The sequence below is a fragment of the Carassius auratus genome, chromosome 30, assembly GCF_003368295.1.
Source record: "Carassius auratus strain Wakin chromosome 30, ASM336829v1, whole genome shotgun sequence".
Taxonomy (NCBI): Eukaryota; Metazoa; Chordata; class Actinopteri; order Cypriniformes; family Cyprinidae; genus Carassius; species Carassius auratus.
In genome coordinates this window covers 10187755-10210000 of record NC_039272.1, presented here as the reverse complement: position 1 = coordinate 10210000, position 22246 = coordinate 10187755, and the positions used below count along the sequence as shown (strand labels likewise).

Genomic DNA, 22246 nt, shown 5'->3' with positions numbered 1-22246 from the left:
AAAGTTGATAAAGTAGCCCTGGTTTCCATAAACATTGTAGTATCCAGTTTATTTATTATGAGTGTGCTTCTTCCCTGTCAAATGTATCATTTTTTTATTTTTTTTATTTTTGTGGTTCCTTACAAAACGTTCAAAAGTGAACTCAACTCAGTTTATTCAGCTGCTGCCAACCAGTGAGGAATGCATAACCACTTCTTTAAAATTAGTAAATAAATATATTTCTCAAGAGACTTTGTTTTACTGCAAGCTTAGAGAAAAGAAACAGTTACAATGAAAAACTTTATCTGTAGAACCATACGGACTGGGTTCCATAAGGATAACAGGTTATTTTAACCACTGTTTAGACCTCTAAAGACAAACAAAATGCAGATTCAAACAAATAAAATAATCAGAATAACTGCGCCATAGTGCTTGGGGAATTAAACATATACATTACACCAGTCACTTGGCTACTAGTGTCAAAAAGCACAAACGTTCTAGGTGACCCTGTGCATTTGCTGAAAATAGTGCCCTCCCCATAAGAGTACCGTTCACCAATAACCGACATTTGTTAATTTCCGTTATCAACTAAATAACGTATCACGATCGAGGCATATTTACAGATAGTGCTGATGATAATTTCTCTGTAGAACAAATAAAACCGTCAAAAGGAGTACACACATTCCTGGGATGTGTATGTATCCTTCCGCCACTTTTTGTGGCTTTTCAGACCGTTTAGGTCTATCGGTCAGTGCTGAAGCCCCGCGTGAACTGTGTGTATCACTGAAGATATTGCACTTAATATAATAAAAAAAGAGAAATTACCGGTTTGGATTTTTTGTTGACATCTAAAACATATGGATAGTCTGCGCTCTGGTTTTAAAACGTGCTAAATTGTCTCTATTTAGCATAAATTAAATCAGCAGAGCTAGCTGAAGTAACGTTAGCGGGCAGCGTTAGTGGAGACTTGAATAACTGGAGGAGTATCTTTACACGTTGGCTGTCACTAGATCAACTGTCAGCTAACGCGTCAAACAGCATATTCTGCTCTCGCCCGCGGTGTAAAACGTTTTCTCAAACAGCCAGAAAACTCTGCTCAAGCTGTCGTTTATGGGATCACCATGTCCATGAAGCCGCAGGCCGGTGGTAATCGCAAACCCGGCGGAAGCAACAGCGGAGCCGCCGCGGCCTCCGGTACCGGGGGAGCAGGAGGAGGCGTCGGACGCCAGAACGTCGGAAGGTGAGAGCCAAATCTGCAACACGACGGGGGTTTAATTTGGAGGACGGGCGAGCGTGAATCTGCCGGGGGATGCGACATGCCTGCACTTGTGTCGTAGTTTAAAAACGCAGGTTGTGAAGTTGCAGTGGTCTGGATTGAGCGCAAGTAGGCCGATATAGGCCAAGTTCACAGAACAGAGATTCACACGTTAATGGGCACAAAGCCATCGCGATTATAAAATAACAGCTGATAGCGGACAATATGTTCATGGCTATTTAAGAGGGGCGGGTTGTCTGCTGTGATGAACACGTTAAGGATGAATTACTTGTTTGTGTCTTTTTGCCGGTGAAATATGACTGATGCCCCAGAAGACAGATGCATTTTTATCGTTTCCGACTGTATAATGGGATTGATCAGGTTTCATATTTGAGCAACTTCAAAATAAATGATTTGAGAGACATAAAATGAGAGTATCAGCAGTGATACAATTCGTCGTAGTGTTGTTAGCTAGCTTACTAGCCAACGTTTATTTGCTTACACCGTTACTATCTGTCGCTCTTATCCGCATGACTGTCTAGTTCGTTGATAAATGCAATTTAGAATGGCTGAAAATACAGTCGGGAGCTCCTGAGAGGATAATCACATGATTTCTGCATCGTTTCATCGTTTGCCTTTGACTTGTGTCAGTCCTAACAAAATGCAAAGATATTTATTTATTTATTTATTTTTAATCAGTCTAACGTTTAAGAACTGTCAGCTGATTTTAAACCGTTCTGAGGGCCTGTGAATCGGCATTATGGGAATTCGTCATGCCATATGAGAAGTAGTTCTCCGTGTCACTTGAAATGGTATTAACCCAGCTTCCGTTTTTGGTTTTCTTTGGTTAACTCAGAATTGCGTCTTTTCCGTTCATTTGGGAAACGTTTCACGGCTGGAACTATTTGTCAGTCGCGTGCGTTTCCGATGAGAGGCGGTGCGCGCTCACGTGGGAAAGTCAGACCACTGTATCAACCTTGACGTTTCCGAGAGGTTGCGTGTTTTTAGTCCGTCCTTGCTAGATGACATTCGTGTAAGTGTGTTCCTTTAGAGCATGTTGTGATGCACTAATAATATTGATCGAATTCTTTATGTGCTTTAAACGTACATGTAAATGTATATTGCTACACGCAGCTTGAGAAGCAGAGGCCTTTATTGGCCTGCATGGTGAAAAATGTCATTCAATATCATTGTTTACACGGAACAACAAGAGTATTATGACTTGTAGAAACTGTGGGAATCACTAGTGTGCAGTGAAGCATTACACCGCCTGTAATGCAGCATTTGATTTGTACTTTGGCTGCTGAAAAGGGTCTGTCATTCACAGCTTTTATTCTCTAATTTATCTTAATGGACTTGAAGCACATGATAGTTTGTACCCAGATCATGTGCACTGAACTCATTCTTGTTACACATTAGAGACCTAATTGGTATTTCATCCAACATGTGTGGATGAACACTTTGTAATTTAGGAGCTCTCATTCTCGTATGTTTTAGGTATAATGTCGCCATTGGCTATGAATCGCATCCTTTCAGCGAAATGCAGATTTTTCTTTCCTGTTGTTTGAGAACTTCACAAGCGATCCTTTGCACAATGAAATGCATGAAGCATATGATTTTCTGTCACTCCCTTGTCATTGAAGCTCTTGGTGTATGCCAGTGCATGTGCAATTGACAGTTCCATCGGTAGCACATGAATTATTGTTCCTTTTAAAATGTTTTTTTTTTTTTTTTTTTTAGCTCTGCCAACTATGTATACATCTTATCAAACATTTCCATGTATCAATTTGATTATAAGTGATCTCTTATCAAGCTTATCGGTCGTTCTGTTTCCTCTCTTCCCAGAGGACGCAACAATGCCAAAGGACCCTCCACTGCAGTGAGTATCCTTTCTTTCAGTTTCTCTTATTCGTTCATAATTTCAATTATAAATTGACTCGCTTTTAAAATGTCTCCATTTCAAGCCGACTGAGGAAACACAAAAAAGTCCATTGTTGTACTGAATATCAGCACATTGAACACTGCTCAACCAATTAAACTGAATACAGTATAAACATAAATATTTTCATATAATGCTTTACCACAGACCAAAATAATGTTCTTTCTTTTTTTCAATTATTTTTTAAGGTGGCCCTCAGTGGAGTTTATGCAAACATGAGGATGGTTCATGTTTTAACCTCAGTTGTGGTGAGTCAAAATGCACAAGACTGAAAAAAAAAGTTTGTTTGTAAATATTACAGCTATTATATTTTTTTCTTTTTATGTTATCATTCTCTTTACCAAAATAAAACCAATACGATTTGTTTTTGTGCTTGTCCACTCAACAGGGTACCAAATGTGAACTTAAAGTTAAAAATGGTCTGATCTATGAAGGAGTTTTTAAGACCTATGGCCCAGAGGTGAGGAGAGGAATTTCTATAACTCTAATCTCAAACATTTAAATCACTGGGCAGCAAAAAAAAAAAAATACAAATTCACTTTTATTCTACATCTATGCAAATATGACATTCTTCCCTATATGGTTTTGTTCTGTGCATCTGCAGTGTGACATTGTCCTGGATGCTGCACACAGGAAGAGTGTAGAACCTAATGTGAGCCCTCGCCGTGAGGATATTGTGGAGAGCATCATCTTCAAGTCCTCAGATGTTGTGGTAGTTCATTTCAAAGATGTGGACCTCAACTATGCCAAGAAAGGTGAGACCTTTGTTAAAGACATGTTTGTTCTTGCTTCTTTAGTGATTCCTTCACAGGTCCAGTATAGGCTCTGATAAGATGTAGTATAGATGCTGTGTACATAATTCTACACATTTCAAAGTAATGATGCTTTGAGTTGGCATCAACCATCAGAACAGATTTTTCAAGATGCAAAGTCAAGATGTTTTTTATTTCTGAAACTAGAGCCATAGGTTATATTTTACTGCAGATGGGGTGATGTGTATTTAGAGGACTGCAGTGTATGTGTATGTAGAAGACCAATATGATTAGATTGCGGTCAGCAATTAAAAAGCAAACATTTTATTGCACTGTGTATTGTATTAGCCAGTTAGAACAAATGTGCTTGTGCAATTCTTCTTCTATGAGCTCCTGACTATTATACAGTCATTTGGATGAAATGATCCTGTAATGTACCTGTTTCTCATGGTTGACAACAGTTCAGTACCAGTTCAGTGGCATTGTACTTATTTGTTTTAGTTTAACGCCTATTATTTTCTTTAAGTTAGTTGTTAGAGTCAAGTTAAAGACTGTCACTAATGAGAGGGTGTGGTGTTTTGCTGTTTGTTTGTTTGTATGCATGAGCCAGATGGGTATTATATTCAATGGAAACATTTACAGTAAATAGGAAGCAACCATATGTCTATATTAAGTTACACTGTGAAACAACCAATCTCAGATTTTATTTTTCTGTGGTGTAAGTTGCAGATCAGATTTTGTTAAATGTGTATAAACATCAGATATTTTTTTAACGACTTTGGGAGTTTTTGGTTCTTAATCTGATACATATTCAATATCTGGTCATTGTATCCAATTCTCCTTATTTCTCAATTTCATGTTATTAGTGTTTACAGAAATTGAATATTCTGTTATATTTGTAAATGTCTGTCTGCCAAACCCATATTATTACAGCAAGGAGATGTTTTCTCTCCCTTTTTTAATTTAAACCTTTAAATCAGTGATCCTCAAATCTGGCTCGCGAGATCCAGTTTCGAGATTCCAGTTTAGTTCTGACTCCAATTAAACACACCTGCCTGTGATTTTCTAATGATCCTGAAGACAATGATTAGCAAACTCACGTGTGTTTGATTAGGGTTAGAGCTAAACTTCGCAGGAAAGTGGATCTCGCGAGCCAGATTTGAGGATCACTGCTTTAAATGAATACGTACACAAGTCAGTACACCGCTGAATTCATCATAACATCTTGCTGCCTCATACAGGGTTTCCCCATGTCCCTAAATTCTTCTGATTTTAGTGCCATTAAAATGTCTTAAATGTGTTTTTCTGTTAAGCATTACATTTTGAGAAGAATTCTTAAATGTAAAAAAAAAAAAAAAGACTGTTCAGCGTACAGTTGTTACTTTTGTTCATGTGACATTTTGCATGCTTGACCAGACGTGAGTGAGCAGTATGGTGTGTTTGATTAACATTTTCTGTGAAATACGATATGTTGAAATTGTGTGAAGTTGATCTGTATGTGTGTAGGGGTGTTCAATTATGTAGTATGTCACTCTGCCAAAAAAAAAAACAAGAACATGGCTTGAGAGTATATAGTTTTACTGTGTGATGTAAGCAATACTAAGCCCAAAATGAGCAATACTATATGCCCCAAAATTCAATTTATACATAGCCATTTTTATCCCCATAAGTTTTTGTTATATTTTTATCATATGATGTGTGTCTAATATTACACAAGCAAGAGTGCTTTTCCAAATATCAGCAGGATTGCAAATGTATTACTGATTTTATATAACAATAAACACTAAGTTAAAGGGATAGTTCACCAAAAAAAGAAAATCCTGTCATTAATTACTCACCCTCATGTTGTTCCAAACCTGTAAGACAGGTTCATCTTCGGAACACAAATTAAGATATTTTTGATGGAATCTGAGAGCTCTCTGACCCTCCATCCACGTGGCAATTTTTTTATTTTTTATTTTGAGCACAAAAAGTATAAAATTACGGTTGAACCTCTGATGTCACATGGGTTATTTTACAGATGTCTTTGCTAAAGTTCTGGATCTTGATTGTGTAAGGACACTTGCTGTCTATGGGAGGGTCAGAGAGCTCATGGGATGCATCAGAAATGCATTTGTGTTCTGAAATAGAATTGAGGTCTAACGGGTTTGGAATGACATGAAGGTGAGTAATTAATGACAAAATGTTCATTTTAGGATGAACTAACCCTTTAAAAAATATTTGTTATTGTAATAATCTGCATTTTAATTGAATCAGTTTAATTTGATTACCCATTCATAAAAACAATCACTTGCTTCATGTTGAATAAATTGGCCAAACAAATGCTGAGTGAGTGAATGACTCACTCAACCCACTCATTAAGACAGTAACTTGCCGCCACCTACATCTACCTACATTTCTATGATTAAAAATGCATTCAGTGTGAATGCTTGCAAATAACACTCAGCAAAATATCGTCTAATTATTATTTCTGAAAATACTTGTATTTATTTTCCCTTTAGTTCACCCTTGGTGTATGGTGTTTCTTTTTATTTATTTAGATCTTTAAAAAAGCCCTACATTTGACTTAAAAATGTGTAGGAGCCCTGTGAAAGTTTTTTGATACATAGAATAACAGCTTAACCAAAACCATAAACATAATCTGTGATGTGCATCTAAATGTGGTCATTGTTATGCAATCAGACTGTGAGCTTTTCAGTGTCAGTGCAGACCATGAAAAACATCATTATGGACAGTGTCTGCTGTAGTCCTGCAATTGTTTTCATTACTCTTTAATAAGATGTTATTTGATAAAAGTTTGAAGTGTGGTGTTAGGAGAGGGGATGACATTTTGATGGATCAAAGCCATTTCAAACCACTCATTATGAAATGTTTAGAATGCTACTATGTAAGGACTGCAAAAGACACTTAGGAAATGAACATTCCAGACATACTCCTGTGTTATAGCTTTTTATCATTTTGTTGAAAAATGCATTTGTTAAAAGTGGCTTTTTTATAAATGACATTTGCAACTTGCATTAAATGTGAAATATTGATATATATATATATATATATATAATGTTATATCCACTGCCCCTTCCATACAATCCAACCGTGTCAGCCTGTCTCTATCACTGTAGGTGCAAAAAATGCATTAGTTGAACCTGGTAAATGACTTTATCAAAAGTGATATGATTTATCAAAATGACCCTTTTTTTTATTCTGTCTCTTTCCTCTTAAATGGGTGTAGTTTCATCAGATGCAGGTAATGCAACTCCTCTTCTTTTACCAGCGTGTTTTTTTTTATGCAAAATCTTTTCAGTTGCTTGCGGCATTCTTTGAGTAGGTGAATAGTGCATGACTTGCAGGCCTTTTGACACAGAGATGCTTTTGTTATTGTAACACTGATGCAGACTTTAAGTCAGAGGATGTTGTTTTTTCATTATCCTCACAAAAGCAGCACATGGTATGAGCTTCTTAAGTGCTCTTTGTGTTCTCCATAGATTAGCCAGCTATATGAATGTTTGATATGACTACATTAATGCTATTTCTCTAAGAAAGATCTTTTTAAGGAGTCTCATAATCGCCCCTTTTTGTACCTACAAAAAAAAAAAAACATTTCAGATTTCAATTAGAGGCAGCTTTTATAGAAGGTTTGTGTTGTACAGTACTTCACCTCAGGAATTGTGCAATGTTAAGATTTTCATTTTTTTGCACCTGGGAATACAGGGTGTTTACAGAAATTGCACAGATACAAGAATGATCAGCTAGTTCCTATAAAGATGAAATGGCATTTGCCATAATCATACCAAAAGCCGAACAAGCAACACACAAGTGTCAAACCCACTCAAAGCTGGCTGCAAGTAGCTGCTGTAACATTTTGATTGTCATTACATAATTATCCTGATAATGTTATATTAGACTCAGTTTCATATATAGCTTAATCTGAAATAAATACTGGTGGGAGATCATAATTCTGCAGGTTGTGATTTAATTTGGATTTGTTTGCATGTTTTTCTCCTTTTCTTTATAAATCTGATTTAATGAAAACAACATGAACTGTTAAATAACAGTTTAATATCAATAATGCAAATCATGCTGCCATAAACTCTTGTCTAGTGCTCTCGAACGATCAATCACAATCCAAAATAAGTTTTTGCTTTCATACTGTGTATACTGTTTATATAGAAATACATACACGTACAGTTTATATTTGTAAAATATTTCCATATATTTATATTAACATATTTTATATTATATATAAATATTCTCAAATATAATATTTTTCTTGAAATTTCTTGAAAAAATACGATGCATGTATAACATATACACATGTATTTATGTATGCATAATAAATATACTCTGTACACGCATGCAAACAAAAATATTTTGGATGTGATGAATCATTTGACAGCACTACTCTTATCTACTTGCCGTTGTTTTTCATACAGCATTTGAAAAATCAGTCAAATGAATTGAGTTCTTTTCATTTATCAATTCTTCAAAACTAATGATTGAAAAATGCATGGCGGTATGCCAGTTTAACAAGCCCACATGTATTGATTCTTTCCTAATTCTTTTTAATACTGTGTTTCCTCTTGAGTTCTATGTGACCCTTAACCTCTGATATACTCTGTAGAAGGTCATGTTCTCAGTAATCTCACTTTCCAATTAGTGTTTTTGTTCGATAATAAATTTTATTTTGTAGTGTTAAGGTGCAGTAGCATTAGTAAGATTCAGTGAAATTTTGCAGGCAAAAAGGTCTATTGTCAATTGTTAGTACTAAGTAATGTTTGAAGCACAGCGATCACAGATGTTACTTGCAAACCAAGCATGGGGAAGCCATAGGAAAGTCTTTTGCCCTCATGCGTAATTCTGAATTGTGTGGATTCCTATTAAAATGAATGTGTTTTGCCTATGAAAATTCAGAAAATGTGACTGCACCTTTGGTTTAAGCTTCAGGATTTAAAAAACAGTTCAAAATGGCTTTAAAGGGAACAGTGTGTTCTATCTGCTTTGAGAGAGGAATCACTCATTTGTTTTAGTTTTTTGGTCATTGTACAAGAGCTTAATTCTTTGATGAAAAAACAAACAGGATGTCAGAAACACAAAATACAGCTCCAACTTTTTTTCTGAAAACATGGCCTTTAAAATGTGTTTGTAATGCAGTGAGCTCAGAATGGAGATTGCTGTCTTATGACTAAATGTGAGATCCTTGCCCCTGCACCACCATTTGTGTCCATTTAGAAATCATCACCCATTTTCCATTTCATTGTTTCCCATATCATAAATTTGTTTTCATTTCCGTTTTATGTTCCTTCCATAAGCATATCTGTATGCTTTTGCATCACCGTGATACAAGTGATATGAATCCTGTTGTTTGTCTTGTGTGTTGGTGTGCGGTGAAGACAACTTCACAGACAGTGCAGTAAGTGCCCGTCTGAATGGAGAGCACAAAGAGAAGGATCTGGAACCCTGGGATGGAGGGGAGCAGCACATCTTGGGCAGCATGGAATCTCTTGACACTGATCTGGTGAGACAACAGTCCACAAATCATGCTTGACTTATAATGTTGGATTATTTTAGAAGTATCATAAGCAGTAACAGTGTTAAGATGATTAAAGCTCCTACAAGAGGTATGAGGTAAAACAGTCATCACATTTTTGAAACCGTCTATCCCTCAGTCAAATGGCTGGGATCCTGATGAGATGTTTAAATACAATGAGGAGACATACGGTGTGAAGTCCACCTATGACAGCAGCTTGTCCTCGTACACGTAAGTCCTCAAATTTGTGCTCTAAATCACATTTGCTGAGTATGTCCAATTGTATAAATCCTAAATCCTATGTGTTGTCTCTAAAGTTGTCTTTTTTTCTTTTTGTTTCTAGGGTTCCTTTGGAGCGAGACAATTCTGAGGAGTTCCTCAAGCGGGAGGCTCGTGCATCCCAGCTGGCGGAGGAGATCGAAGCCAGTGCCACCTATAAGGCCCGCGTGGCTCTGGAAAACGACGACCGCTCTGAAGAAGAGAAATACACTGCTGTGGTTCGTGGAGAGAGGGAGCTTCACAGCCTCAACAGGTAAAGGTGATTTTATTGCTGATTTAAAATGTTACTTAAATGTGAGTTTGGTAAGCGGTTTCTGAGTTGTCTGTATTTCCTCGCTCAAGTAGATAGGAGTCGGCCTGCATGCCTAAAATAGCTGCTTGGAGGCATGTATACTTTGATTCATTTAATCACTTTAATTAACTTCACAGGCTATACTTGGATTAAAATATATTTACATATCCCTTAAGAATAAAAAAACGTGCTGGTTTTAAATGGCAGCTTGTTGCATGTTATTTCATCTGCCCAAATTTTGCGCAACAGTTATATTTCCTTCCTTGGTCTGGATCCACGCAGTCAATAGCAACAAATGTCTGCAAATTTTTGTTCTGCAATGTTTTGCAGACAAAATTGAGTCATTTCAATAGGAAACCACACAAACACACACGCAAAAGGTAAAAATGTTCCCCCATGTTGATCAACAGAAGGCTGCTTAGTTTGAAAGTGACTTCTGTGTGAGCTGTGCTTCATTCACTATTGACAATAGAAAAATGACCTTTGCTAATGTGATTGTGCCTTCACAACATTTTTCAGTTTGAAGAGTATTGCGCAATCAGTTTAATTTCTATGCTGAGTTTTCCTCTTACTTCTGTTTACTTCAACAGGGAGAACAAATACATTCCCCCTAGTCAGAGGAACAGAGAACCAGGGATGTCATGGGGAGCTGGTCGTCAGAACTCACCCAGAATGGTGCAGTGCAGCCCTGGGCCACCCCCACCCAGATCTGGACCTCATGACTACAACGCAATGGATCAACGCGTGGTCAATGGAGGTATAAGATGAACTCTTTCTTTGTACCTTAACTTATTTTGGGTCATGTTGGGTATCCAAAACAACTAGTGACTAGTGTTGTGGTACCTTTTATTACACCATCAAGTTTAATGATGTACAAACATTATGTTTGGGTATGCAGTTTTAAGGCCTTGAAATATTATCTGCGGTGGTTACCAGAACAGCTAGACAAGCAATGTAAAGAAAGTTTTTGGTAGATGTCTGAAAGTTTTCCCTGGTGTCACTTTATTTGAATCACTTCTTATCAGTCCATGAAACAGACCTCAAAATTTCCACTTAAAATACTAGAGAGAGAAAAAGAATAGAGAATCTATTCTCTTGGCTCATGTTATCTATTCATCTATTCATCTATTGTTCTCTCCTTCACTAACAATCGATCTACCAAGTCATCTCTCTGGCTTTCAGTCCTTTCATGATAAAAGGATTTGGGCAAGGGAGTACTGCAGGCCAACACTGCTGCTGTTCCAAGAGAATCTGATTGATCTTTCCAAATGTTCTCTCTTTGAAATCCTGTTTCCCTGTGTCTTATGTTTCACTGCCTTAGAATTAACCAAAGAAATCTCATCATGTGATTTGTTGCATTTCGTCCTGTTCTTTGGAGTCTTCTCATTCCTTAAACTAATTTCTTCCAAATACTCTTCCATTACCTCTCTCTGGACCTTTTCTCCTTACTAGTGTCAGTGTTCTTATCTAAACTGCTCATTCTATAATGCCTTTAAACTTTTCTGTTTTCCTATTCAATTTACATACTCATTTGTTTCCCCTGTTTCACTCTCTTGCTCAAATGTAGTTTTTCTTTTCTCTCATTTCGACTCATTTCATCTCTATCAGGTGCACACCCTTGGCCCTCACGCTGCCCATCTCCCTCCTCTCGCCCTCCATCCCGTTACCAGTCAGGCCCCACCAACTCTCTCCCGCCCCGGGTGGCCACGCCCACCCGGCCTCCTTCCAGACCCCCATCCAGGCCCTCTCGGCCCCTGTCTCACCCCTCTGCTCATGGCTCTACAGGGCCCCTGTCCATCATGCCCAAACGCCTGTCCTCAGAAGGTATCAGAAATTCCAGACCGAGCAGCCATTTTGTTTTGGCACCACTGCTCAGGTTCAGGTTTTGCAATCCAAATGCCTGAATTAAGGCTGCCACTAACTGCTGTGGGACTTTACTGGTGTTTAATAAAATGACTCACTCCTCTTCTCGTTCCATTTTCTATTGCTATCCCCGTTTTTATGCATGATTGAAGTGAATTTGAGGCACGCTTCACTCACTCATTTTCTGCGGTGTGTGTGTGTGTAAGCATTGTGTGTTGGCCAAGGGGACACCACTTGCAATACACAAGTGTTTCTTTCCATGTCTGACATTGTCTTGACATTATGTTCACATACATCAAATGAGAAACTGTCACAGCTTCTTTAGTTCAAATGTATTTCAGGTAGACTGATTAGAATTAACATTCTTATCCATTAACATTTCATGAATACAGAGAAAGGCACATGACATGCTGAGGAAAAAGTGTGCCAACAATTTTTTTTTATTAATTTGTGGCTAAAGTGTACTATTTTTTGCTTCATTGTTCTAAATGTGGCCGTGTTGTACTAATTAATTCTCTCATGTTAATTTAGTTAAAGCATGGCCGCATTTTGCTAATTAGTTTCCTAGTTTTAATTTGGTTAAATCATGGCCACTTAGTATTAATTAGTTTCATTGTTTTAGTTAAATTGTGACCAAGCTGTATTAATTTGTTCCCTTGTTTTAGTTCAATCAAGGCACCAATTTACAATGTTTTCCCCCTGCCTTAAAACAAGGCAATACACAACCATGACCACAATTTAACTTAAACAAAGGAATTAATTAGTAGAAAAGCCACAATTAATAAAATGTGAGAAGAAAGTCTTATGGTCGCATCATTTTTCTTCTGCATGTGATGTTTGGTGCTCCGTACATCACAGTTACTGAAGTGAATGACTTGTTTAAATTCAGTTAAAACATTGACACTTTGTATGTGTCATAGTGAGTCCAAGATGTATTTAAACCACAAACTGCTGTTATACATAGTTATGAGTGTGTTTGTTTTTTCTAGTCTGCCCCTCCCCCAGTTTTTGCTTCATATTTGGTATTTTGAATGTCACATACACAGCAACTGTGGCTACACACTACACATTGGTGAGAGATGCCCTAAAGGGGTTGTGTTTCTTCCTTTAAAGCTCACTCATCCCTGGGTTTGTGAATGCAGGTCCTCCAAGAATGTCTCCGAAGTCACAGCGCACTCCTAGACCTCATAGAGTGGCCTCTTGTCGGGGCGGTGATTATATGTCCCAGGGTGCATCGGTGGATGTTTCCGCTCCCCCTCCTACTCGCAACAGTCCTTCTGGGGGAACCTGGTCATCTGTTGTCAGCGGTGGTATGTCTAGATTATAAAACTGTACCCAGATTTCTCTTTCATTCGGATTGACTTGCTGACAAATTTTTTCCACTTCCTCTTTAGCACACAGACCTCGATCACCTCGACAAAATAGCATTGGTGGAGGTGCTCCAAGCCCCTCCTGCTTGTCTTCCCCTCAGGCTGGTACAGTGCCAGTAGACTCTGTGACAGCTTCCACAGCAGCGACGTCACCCACAGCAGCCAATCCGGCTACCAACCTGGAAGCATCTACAATTGAAGAGGGTAAGGACGTCCCTTACACAATATGTGCCATTTTAAGGCCTGTTTGATAGTGTGTTATTAATTTCCCTGTACCAGATCTCACAACAGACCTGTTTTTTTGTCAATTATTTTTTCATTTAATAGCCAAAGAATCAAGAGTACTAGAGATGAGACAGAATTCTCCCAATGCCAACAAGGAGAATGTGAAACCTATCGAAGCTTCTGCAAGCATCGCCCGATCCGTCGGAAAGGGTGTGTACCTGTGGAGATGTGATGTATAACCAGCCGTTTTTTATCTGAATTTTGGAGCTTTTGCTAAAGCTGTTTTTTGCCCCGTGCGATTTTGCTGTTGATAAAAATAAAAAAAAGCAAGAAATAAGAAATTGTCAGTTCTAAGAATTCATTTGCAGAATTGCTGACACTGTAAATATAAATAGAGCAGGAAATGACTTTTTCAGTTCAGCATACACAAACTGCCGTACATATACAGCATATGCATAAAAGTAGGGCTGATACAATATCTGATTTTTATTCTTTGAATTCCCAATCATTTTTCCTGTAGCTATAGAAGTTTGAAATAAACTTGTTGTCTCTTTTTTTTTCCAATTATTACACTCAAAGTAAAAGTTTAGGGAGGGAAGAGACTAAACAAAATCATACAGAAAAGAACTGATTGTTGATAGTAATTTGCTTGTCTAACTCTGGAGTGTCTTGCTTGTGTCATTTCTCCAACATTATTTTGTGTGACAGTAGCAGTGTAGCTAATGTGTGCTGGATTAGTTTAAGCATAATATCAGATTATTATTATTATTTTTTTTAATATCACGTTTATCAGCTCTATGATATGATATTTCGTAACCACTGCATCAAAACTGAAAAATCAAATGAAAATATGTTTTTAATAAATGTGCTTTTTTTTTTTTTATCTTCCTAGGACCTCCAAGCATGGCTCTGGACCAGAGGAAACAAATAGATAATTTAAAGAAATTCAGTGTAGAGTTTAGGGTAAGTTTTATTTTTCTCCCATTATGTCTGTTTCGTAACTGTTATTCCATTTATTGAAGCCCTTCATTATTTGTAGTTGCAGTCTTGCTCAAATCCAGATGCAGTTTTTGAGCCTATGATGGCCAAGACTCCACGGGACCTCGTAGAAAAGCCAAAGGATCAAGCAGCTGAGAAGAGCACAGTAGATTCAACAGGACCTAAAGTCCCCATGGAGTCCTCCATTAGTGAAGAAACCTCCACTTCTGTGAGCGGCGGCCCAACAGGAAATAAATCTGGTACCCCTTCTCTTTCTCCTTCCTCTGCTGTACCTGAGCAGAAACGAGGGCCTGATGTGATGTCTCAGGGCTTTCAAACCTCCTCGTCTCTGGCCAATGCTGCTGCAAAAGACCAGGAGGAGAAGGAGGAGAAGAATGACCCTGTAGCAGAGTGAGTCAGATGAAGAAAATGGAAAAGCTCTAGTATTTAAATTAATAAGTACGATAAATTAATAAAGTTGCTTAAAAGAGTCTTTCTCAGTAAAATGAAATAACCATATTGTATTGTCAGGAATGTTCAGGAATATTCTTGTCACATTGTGAATAAAACAACATTGATTTATTGTTTATGCACATTTTAGGAGTGTTCGAAAATCTACTCTCAATCCCAATGCCAAGGAGTTCAACCCAAGGATATTTTGTTCCCCTGTAAGTAAATTGGTGGTTCATTTTGAGACAATTTTTAAACTGAAATCAAAATTCTTCCCAAAAATTAAAATGTTTTTTTTTTTTTCCTGAGACCAAATATGTTGTATCTTGAAGGGATAGTTCACCCAAAAGTACAAATTGTCATTTTCTCACCCTCAAGTTAATCCAAACCTGTGTGAATTTCTTTCTTCTGTTGAACATAGAAGATATTTTGAATAATGTGGGCAACAAAACTGTTGCTGGTCCCCCACTGGTAGTATTTTTATTTCCATACTATTGAAGTCAATGGAGACCAGCCAGTATTTGGTAAACTTTTTCAGAATATCATGTTCAACAGAAGAAAGAATTTCACACAGGTTTAGAATAACTTGAGGTTGAGAAAAATACAGTTTTCACTTTTGGGGGAACTATCCCTTTAAGGTACAGTTGTTTTGTTTTTACATTGGGTTTTCTGGAAGAGGGCAAACAAGTATAGGATAGAAATGTATGTGTTTATGTATTTATCTTCCTTTTATTTTATTTGAACTCTTTCCTCAGCCTAAACCAGCAACAACCCCCACTCAAACCCGGCCCCAGGGTCAGCCGAGCCCTTCCATAGTAGTGCAGCAGCCCCCTGCCGTCTATGGTCAGACCATGTTCCAGATGTACCCTCTGACGCCTGTCAGTCCTGGCGTTCAGGTGAGCTCCATTAAATGAAACTTTCTGTTCGTGTAATCTCATTCGTTCTGTGCATGGAAGCCCACATCTACCCAAAACATTTCTTCTTATTTTCATTCATGTGCCAAGATGCTTGATGTCCTGATTGCACTCATACTTCAGCCATCCCTCCTCCATTTTCATTTGTCAGCTGCGTTTTATCGGCATGTATATCCGACACATGATTGCTTTCATTCAGTGAGAAGGGCCAGTAGAGGCCTGTTCATGCTTAGTCTGGTTTAAACAAAATGGCACAAATTCTGAATAGTGTAAAAAAACAAAAACAAAAAAACAACAACTCATAGGTGAGCACTAGCTTGTTGTGCAAAAATGTGGACTTAGTGTGAATACCTTGAAAAAATACAAATAATTTGACTGGTAGCATGCTACTGAACTTTGGAAGGAATTCATGGTTTGTCATCAGCCTGAGAAGTTACACCTCACTGATGTTTGATATTGTATTTGATCATTTACGTTGTACTGACCAAAATAAGCTTTACTGTTAAGTATTGTGGTGAAGAGTGGAAAGATGCATTTCAGCAATTGCTAAACTCAAGAGCGACAATTAGTCTTTTTTTTTCTCTTCTACAGCATCATTTAAAAAGCTTTTGTTTCATCTTTAATCACTCGCACATTTTCTAGAAAATGCATCTTATACTTAAAAAAAGCAAATAATTATTACACTAAAGACTCGTTCTTTTTGTTTCTTTTTTCTCTTTCCTGTCTCTCCATTAGAAAAGCATTATCTGGAAGGTTTGTGCAATTCTAAGCTTCTTTTTTTCTACTGAAAACATGTATGAGTTTTTTTTATCTGCATTACTGACCAGCAGTTGTTGGTTTATCCATTTCTTACTGCAGCTGATCAGTTTTATTATGATTATATTTTAATACTGTTGTCAGTAAACTAGTTTTTATATGGTTTCCTTGTCAACTAAAATTTGTCAGTACTTTTTTTTTATTAGTCATCAATATTTGTTTTAATATTTGTAGTTTTTATGTTGTTACAAATATTGAAGCTTTGTTTGCATGAACACTTGACCAGAAAAGGAAAAAAAAAAATTCTGTGGCTTTGTTTCAGTCAGAAGCATTAAATGTGTGTGTTCAGAAGCAGAGGACAGAAGTTTGTTGGCACATCTTAAAATTAATGTCTTTTAAGAAACAGAACATGGGGTTGAACATGTTAATCCACAAACATATCTTTTTTCCATTAGCACTGTGGGCTAAAAGAGAAAGTGCTACAAGTCCAGTACAGTGGTAATCAACAGAATAAACAGTAGTTTTAAGATGCATCCAGAAAATGTTCTTCAAGTCTGTGAAAAACTCTGAATATAGATGTAGTTCTGCATCTCAAGTTCTGCTCCTCATCCTTTAGCCTCCAGCCATGTACCATGTTCAGGTTCCTCACATGACCATGAGCCAGACCAAGCCCTACAGACCAGGTAAAGGTGAGAATGCTTCGCTCTCGGAGTGCATGTTTTTTGATGTAATTATTATAATTTTTTTAATAGAGCTGCTTAAGGCTTTTTTTTCTCTCTCTCTTGTCATGAGCTTTTTCACTGTGAGGGAGTTAGGCTATTTGTTTTTGTGTATTAATTTTGTATAATATTTGCAGGGCTGTGCAGTTAAGAAATAAGATCTGTGCTTGTTCTCTCAAACAACACCATGCCCATTTCATTCTCTCTTCTTTTGCTGGATCTGACTGCAGTACCAAACATGCCACAGCAGAGACCGGACCAGCATCACCCACCTGGCACGTCTACAATGATGCATCCAGCTACAGCTGCTGGGCCGCCCATCGTGGCACCGAGCCCAGCCTACTCCACCCAATACTTCACTTGTAGCCCCCAGCAGTTTGCTAGCCAACCTCTGGTACAACAGATGCCCCACTACCAGTCACAGGTACAGTGACTTTAGAGGTCTCATTTCTAATGAAAAATTACTAAATAAAAAATTCCAGATGTCCAAATGCACTTTACTCCCTACTTTAAAGTGGACAGAATCAGTAAGACATGTCTTAATTCATAGTATAAAACAGTAGGCAAGTACTTCGCGAATGACTTAATACTTCTGTTAAAAATCTGAAGAGCACATTCAGTGGACATTTTTTACTGTACCATGAGGAAAAGAGTGGACCATGAGTCCACAGGAGAGGAATTGTGAATGGCAGTGATGCGACATAGCTGACGCCAATAGACCCCTTTTGCGCTGACGTCACAGGTACGTCACGGCGCTAGCTGGAGGCAAAACAAACGGAAAACTGGAGGCGGCTAATACAAACCAACACAGGGTCGGCTACTCAAGGAGCACTTAAAATGTCGTCTTGTTGTGTTGTTGGTTGCCAGAATCGACGGAGAACATTTTATATACATTGTTGTGATTAATTGTGACCGGAATTTAAGAACATGGTAAGAAAGAATAAATACAGAAAGTTTATAATTAATTTGCAGTCTTCAGAATTTTTATTTCTAGAAAATATTTACATCTTAATAATAATTTACTGTAATGTCACTCTTTATTAAATCTAAGGATTTATACACCCTCAGTTTCTCTTTACTATACACGCTCGGTTTCTCTATCAGGTAAGTGTAGATGTCAGGCCACTCAATCGGAGGTAATCCTGTCAGATCGTCCATCCAATGAGTTATTGTGTACGGGTCGACCAATCTGGTTCCGTCCGTTAAAGTTAACTTTTTCAAATAATTATCGCGGTCCCGGACAGTGAGTGACCTTAAATATTCAGATAAAGCAGATATATTCAGATTTTCTCCAGCCATTGTTAAAAAAAACAAGCTAAGAAAACTCGCTAGCTACCGTTTGTTCAAGTGTTGAGGGGAATCTTTCTGCCTCCAGCTAAGCCCCGCCCACACAAATACGTCACCTTGTTTACCAACTGTAAAAGGGTCTATAGATCACATGACAAAGCCAACATGATAGATGAAGTATGCCTGGATAAAAAAAAAAAAAAGTACATTGTAATTTTTTCCCACAGTCATGAAGTTTGTAGTCAAGCAGTACCTACTCAGACAGTAAATAGTTTTGGACAAAACCTGAGCATTTATAAATGTGTTGCCTGACAATCTTCTGTTTGTGAACATGATAATTTTATTCTTAGAACAGTGTTGAAATGCTGAAAAGATACCAATATCAACAAATGACAGCTGGAACTTTTTATAAGATCCATTTGGGAATCTTTGATTCTTTTGCAAATAACGTTGTTGTGGCTTTTTTTCACCATAAGCCATTCATAAAAAAATTGATCATGTGGGTTTAATGTATTTAGTTCATTCTGCAACAACAACAACAAAACAACCTGTCTTCAAAGAAAAAGTGTTTTGGACAGATATTATTTATAAATGAAGTATTTCACTCCTCTGGTTAAGTCATTAATATACTCTTGGGTTCCTGTGTTTCAGGCCCAGCATGTGTTCAGTCCAATGATCCAGAGCGGTGCGAGGATGATCACCCCTCCTGGCCATGCTCAGCCCAGCCTGGTTTCCTCCTCCACCACTCAGTATGGTGAGCAGACGCACACTATGTATGGTAAGAACTCCTATACTTTGGCAGCCCATTTAACCTCTTTACCATCATACAGTGCATCTGTGCTAATATTACAATTACTTTTTTCAGCTTCTGAGTAGCTCAATGCTTCAGCAGTTAATGATGGTCTTTGTAATGATTCACACATTAATGTGAAATGGCACCTAATTTTCAGTTGATTCTTCTGTTGCATTTTCTTATTACATTTTAATTGTAGTGTTATATATATATATATATATATATATATATATATATATATATATATATATATATATATATATATATATATATATATAATTTAATATCTATACATTTAAATTTCAGTTACAAAACTCATTCTAAAAAAAAATAGAGCAGAGTATGTCATATTTATTTTTATTTGGTAACTCATATTCATTGGATTTATCTTGAGTGTTTGCCTGTTTCTGTGTTTCAGTGTCACCTACCCCCATTCCTCAGCAGTTTCCCCACCCAGGCTCTACTTTTCACCCTCATCCGCAGCACCCTCAGCCCTCTGCCACCCCGACAGGACAACCGCAGCAGGGTACTCAGCATGGAGGCAGCCACCCGGCCCCCAGCCCCGTTCAGCATTCTCAGCACCAAGCGGCAGCCCAAGCCATCCATCTGGGAAACCCACCACAGCAGCAGATGTACTCAGCCCTGGCACCCACCCCACCCTCCATGACCCCCGGCCCCAACCCTCAGTCTCCTCAAGGCAGTTACCCCTCCGCTCAGCAGGCTGTCTACATCCACCCCCAACAGATGCAGCATGGGTATAACCCTAACCATATGGCTCATGTGCAGCAGGTTAGTGTTAACGAGTTAGACACCAGGATTATAGAAATGCTAAGAAATACTTACAAATATTCAATCACTTTGTCTCTAAAGGCCCACATGCAGTCAGGGATGGTGCCTCCCCATCATGGCACTCCTTCCCACCCCCCCACGATGATGTTGATGGCCACACAGGCTCCTGCTGGCCCCCAGCCTGGTGCTCTCAACCCCATCCCTGTGTCCTCCGCCACACACTACTCCTACACTCTCACCCCTGGTAAGGGCCTGCCTCAGATCCACTCAACACAAATCAGAATCAGAAAGAGATTTATTACCAAGTATGCTTACACACACAAGGAATTTGTGTGAATTTCTGTGACTGAGGAGCTTCCGATGAACGGAGACAACAGCAACGCACAGATAGTAAAATAAAAATACAGATAAGATGCATATATCTGTGAATATAGTATGCAAATATACAGAGTGGCCAAAATTATTAGAACACTAATATTTTCACCAGCTAAAAATGGTTTTAAGTCAGTTATTTCTATCTTTTGCTGTAGTGTGTGAGTAGTAAATATCTGTTTACATTTCCAAACATTCATTTTGCCATTAATCAAAATAATCCAGTGAGATTTGAGATTTTTGTCTAACAGCAGACAGTGCTCCACACAGAGATCTGATCTGATCATCATCAGTCCGTCTGAATAACATGAAGAAACAGAACAAACTGAGATGGACTCAATCCAGAAGAACTGTGGCAACGTCTCAAAGATGCTTCAAGAGACCTGCAAAGCTCCAGTACTGTTACTGTTTTAGGCACTTGTGTGTAGAAATGCTGTAAAATGAGGATCCTGTCAAAAAATAATGTCATAAATAGATTTCCTTTATTAATTAGATTCCATTAACTAAATTAAATCAACATTTGGTGTGACCATCCTTTGCGTTTAAAGCAGCTTTTGCCCTCGGTGCACTTGTGCAAAGCTTTTTAGGTAGGTTTCTTGAAGCATCTTGGAGACGTTGCCACAGTTCCTTTGGGTTTGAATTGGTAGTTGTTCCCTGTATCTCACATATTCCTCTGTTTGGGAATAAGGTGAATCCTCCCACTTGAGTTTAATGCATTTTAACAAGTGATTCTTAGAGACTTGAGATTACTTCCATGTAATCTCAAAACTTTTTACTGTCTTCTTTTGTATGAAAATAGTTATTGGCCAGTTCTGTTTTGCCTGTAATGTTTGTTCCATACCAACTTATAAGGAGGTTATAATCTAAATCTTTGTGTTTTTGTTCAGTGCAAGGTCACCATCCGCAGCAGCTGTAGAGGATGAAGATCAGAGAACAGCAGTCGATTTGAGTGGCTCCTGATCTTCACAGAGCCATCTGGCCCCACGTACCACTTACTGGCCAACGAAACTTTACCTGTCTCTAAACTCCCCTTAATGGCCACGACGAGAACCTCGATCATGCTGCTCTACTGCTACCCACCACCAGTGATTAAGAAAAGCTACAGGCAAAGATGTGGTGAACTCTGGCTTTTTAAAAAGAACAAAAGAAAGACGAGAGTTTTAACGAGGAATCATTTTTCATGTTTCAGTGACACTAGAACTCTTACAGTGGGTCCTAACAATAACAGAACAGCCCAGATGAATGAGAAAACTGTGCATAAATAATGGGAACATTTCGTCTGCACCTTCTAAGTTAAAGATAATTCTTCCGTACATTGACAGTATTAACATTACTGTTAAATGCTGCTGCTATAGCTGTGCTCAAGACCTTGGGGTAAATCAACACCCACAAAGTGAAATGGTTCTAACTAAACTAAACACAAGACACTTCCATTAATGAAGATGTTCGGCAAAAAAAAGCAGATAAATTATTTATTAATTTAATCTGATGGCAAAACCCCATTAGACTTCACCGTTATAAAACTGTTAAGTTAAAATAACTTTTACTTTGTAGATAATATAAATGACTTTAAAAAAATGAAAAACATAAAAAAAAAGTTGTAAAAACTTAAATGGTCTTGAATGTGTTTTTTTTTTCAGTCATTTTGTTTATTCACTTGACAACAAAGACGACACTACTTCAGTTTTAAATGTTGATTTGCTCGTTTGT

The 22246-nt window shown here is 37.9% G+C and overlaps 1 protein-coding gene across 9 annotated transcripts; it reads left to right on the top strand.

Annotated features, from left to right (window-relative positions):
• Positions 1–691: 691 nt before the first annotated feature.
• On the top strand, positions 692–22125 carry LOC113049156 (ataxin-2-like). Of its 9 annotated transcripts, none has more exons than XM_026211234.1 (25): positions 692–1219; positions 3080–3113; positions 3362–3421; positions 3562–3633; positions 3778–3928; positions 7155–7169; positions 9313–9437; positions 9589–9680; positions 9793–9981; positions 10611–10777; positions 11629–11844; positions 13026–13193; positions 13278–13457; positions 13581–13688; positions 14371–14441; positions 14518–14867; positions 15058–15124; positions 15662–15802; positions 16556–16573; positions 17193–17259; positions 17526–17719; positions 19234–19360; positions 19794–20164; positions 20246–20408; positions 21424–22125. In XM_026211234.1, the coding sequence occupies exons 1-25, from the start codon at positions 1101–1103 to the stop codon at positions 21450–21452; spliced, it is 3294 nt and encodes a 1097-aa protein (XP_026067019.1). In that variant the 5' UTR covers positions 692–1100; the 3' UTR covers positions 21453–22125. The 9 variants fall into 9 exon arrangements, with proteins under 9 accessions (XP_026067019.1, XP_026067017.1, XP_026067020.1 ...); XM_026211232.1 differs by having other exon boundaries at positions 17193–17265; XM_026211239.1 differs by lacking the exon at positions 692–1219 and adding an exon at positions 2125–2267 and having other exon boundaries at positions 17193–17265.
• Positions 22126–22246: the final 121 nt, after the last annotated feature.